Source organism: Arachis duranensis, chromosome 9 (assembly GCF_000817695.3).
Source record: "Arachis duranensis cultivar V14167 chromosome 9, aradu.V14167.gnm2.J7QH, whole genome shotgun sequence".
Classification (NCBI taxonomy): Eukaryota; Viridiplantae; Streptophyta; class Magnoliopsida; order Fabales; family Fabaceae; genus Arachis; species Arachis duranensis.
Genome location: NC_029780.3, coordinates 27,775,618 through 27,778,697, shown reverse-complemented (window position 1 = coordinate 27,778,697; position 3,080 = coordinate 27,775,618). Strand labels below are relative to the sequence as shown.

Sequence of the window (3,080 nt, the reverse complement as noted above, 5' to 3'; positions counted from 1 at the left end):
TATGGGTAGTAAAACATTAAATTCTAACCCGTTTCTGTAGGTATCTGTCCCACCCCTATAATTATTAAAATCTAATAAATAAAATTAAATTTCAAAATTTATATAACTATCATCACATACATAACATAAATTAAAGTAAAAATTTAAATATGATACAATATTATTAATCATTTATTAATTATTTTATATATATTATACATATTATATATTAAAATTATATATATTATATATAGCGAGACAGATAAGAACGAATATTAGCTAAATCCGATTCCGTCCTGCCCTTCTCAAAAATTCGTCCTGCTAAAAATTTGTTTTGATATAGGACGAATAATTACTCGTTTCAAACGAATAAAGACGAAATGAATACTCGCAGCTTCGAGTGATATTGCCGTTCTAGATGTCAGATCCCCAAAGTAAATATACTAATAATTGGATTGAATTTGTTATCATTAAGGAATATCAATCATATGCCACTTTGGCATATTCTGAGTGAAAAGGCATATGATGTTGGATATTCTATAGCATACTAAAGCATATGCCATGTGCTGATGTGCATCACTGCACCCCATTTGCATGAACTCAGTCATGTCTCTTTAGTTGACCAAATTGTCCTTACATCCTCATCCTTTGTTTTAATTTCACCAAACCAATTTATAGGAGCAATTATTACTTATTAGTTATTAGCATGGGTACAAAACTTTTGTTTCCAAGAAAAGTTTTGGCTTTTCGCCATTAAACTATATTGAGTTTAATTTTAATTACTTTGCGTAAACCATATGCATTATTATCATCCAATCACGTAAAATGCTTTTATAAGTTATAAGTTATAACAAAAGACTTGTAGTCTATAATGGCAACAACCCTTACAAGTAACAAGGTAGAACTTGATGTGGAGGGTGTGTTGCACGTAAGTTTATATTGAGTAAACAACTAAAATTGTATTCGAAAATTTAAGATACTGACAAAAAATAATTTTAAAAAATATTAAATAATAAACAAACTTTTAAAATATTTAAAAATAATATAAAAAATTAGATATTAAATATATATTTAAAAAATAATTTTAAAAATTAGATTTTGATAAATTTTTTTGTAAATATTATTTAAAAAAATCTTTTTATTTTTAAAATTTAGTAATTTTATATCAACTGAATTTTTTTTAAAAATTTTTTTATTGTGGATAGACAATTTTTTTGAAAAATAGAAAAATCTAAAGATTAAATTTTGTTCCGAATTTTTGTGTGTACCTTTTAAATAATATTTAAAAGTTGCGACAAACACTCAGATTAAATGAAAAGTGGTTTGTTCAATACAAAATTTTTTTTTTATACTTATAAAAGATATAATTTTTAAATTATTCCGTGACTTTTATCGATAACAATTTTTTCATTGGCTTTTTTTATTTGAATTTTTCAGGTAACAAATTGGTACTTAGTAGTTAACTCTTTTATATTTTCACATTAATTTTTATTCGTTATTTTTGTTGATTTTTTAAATTATTCAGTGATTTTTATCGATAACATTTTTTTTAAATATATTATAAAAGAGTTCAATTAGAGAATCAACTCTTTTTAGTTAATATAAGTTAATTTTTAAAATTATTTTAGAGTTTATATTTTAAATTCTAAAATTATAAATTATAAATCATATATATTAAATTTTAAATTTTAATTTTAAACTCTAAATTTAAAAAATTAAAAGTTAAAAGATAATTTTACAATAAAAAAGTAATATTATTGATTAAAAATTAATTTCTTATATTTATTCATTAAAAAAATATTTTTACGGTTAAAATAATACAAATTTTTAATACTTAAAAAAGAGTAGATACAAATTTTATTTAAATTTATTTTTAAATTTGTATGGAATATAAGAAATATTCAACTTTCGACCCTCTTAATTTGACCTCTTCTATCTCTTATTTAAATTTTTCGTTTTTTTTTCTTGATTTTTATAATTTAAATTTAAAATCGCTCACTATTCTGATTATAATAACTGCACTAAAAAACTAAAACATGAGATTAATGTAGTGATTCTTGCTCTTGGCTCTTTCACATTCTTTTTAGGAAATAGTAGACCATTTCAAATCAAATTAAAAAATAAAAATAAATTAAAAAAATCTTGATTTACAAATTTGAATGGATTGTAAAAAAAGAAAAATTGGTTGCTTAAATATAATAGAAAAACAAAGAATTAATTGACGCAAAATATAGAAAATTGAAAAATATAAAAAATTACATGTAGTGGGAGAAGATTTTGATGCAAACTAAATAAATATAATTTTTGTAATTACTCTTATATTTGAATTTCTTTTTTAATTTAACGATGTAATTAAAACATTTGCTAATATTTCGTTCAATTTAAATAATAGCAAATATCTCAATTTATATTTTTCGAATCGATCTAAATTTAATTATTAATATTTTTATTAATTTAAAAAATTATATTTTTATACATATAAAAATAATATTATTTATATTTCGTTTACATGTAAATGAATTAATTATAAGTATATATCATAATTTTAAACTGCAAAGGAAATATGCAGATTGCAGAATAAGTCAATTTTTACGGTATCACGTGTGTGTTTAAAATTTTGTGTTTTATAAATGAGATATAGTCATGATTAATTTGTTTAATAAGATGTAAAAGTAATTGTGTGTAAATTCAGTAAATAAAATATTTAAAATATTTATTTTAAAAAAATCCGAATTTAGAAGGTTACTTAAGCGATTTTTTTTGGGTGATAATTAAGCTACTATTATAAGCAATCTCTTACTCACTAGCTAAATTTTAATTGGATGACAAATTGACAATATAGTTTACCATGGCCTAACACACTCGTTAATTGAATGTTCTAAGACTATAAAAACTCTGTGCGTTCGTTTACTTTCTCTTTTTTTTTTGTTTCTTCATGTTCTTCCTTTAACAAGGTACCTGCTTCTCTGAACCTCCGGCTTTCACAGTTCTTCTACGTTCTTTTGGATTTTAATATTTGGTCCTTCCATCATCGCTGCAAAACGAAGCAACGGTGACTCTAAGTTCCTTCATCAACTTCCATGTCGTCGGAGCCGCTGATT

At 22.5% G+C, this 3,080-nt stretch overlaps 1 protein-coding gene across 1 annotated transcript in view; it reads left to right on the top strand.

Moving 5' to 3' along the window:
• Positions 1-850: 850 nt before the first annotated feature.
• LOC107465274 (phospholipase D zeta 1-like) overlaps positions 851-3,080 on the top strand; it is a 13,526-nt gene continuing 11,296 nt past the window's right edge. Inside the window, exon 1 of the mRNA XM_021131856.2 lies at positions 851-907. Coding sequence (XP_020987515.2) covers positions 851-907 — 57 coding nt within the window. The remainder of the gene's footprint in view (positions 908-3,080) is intronic.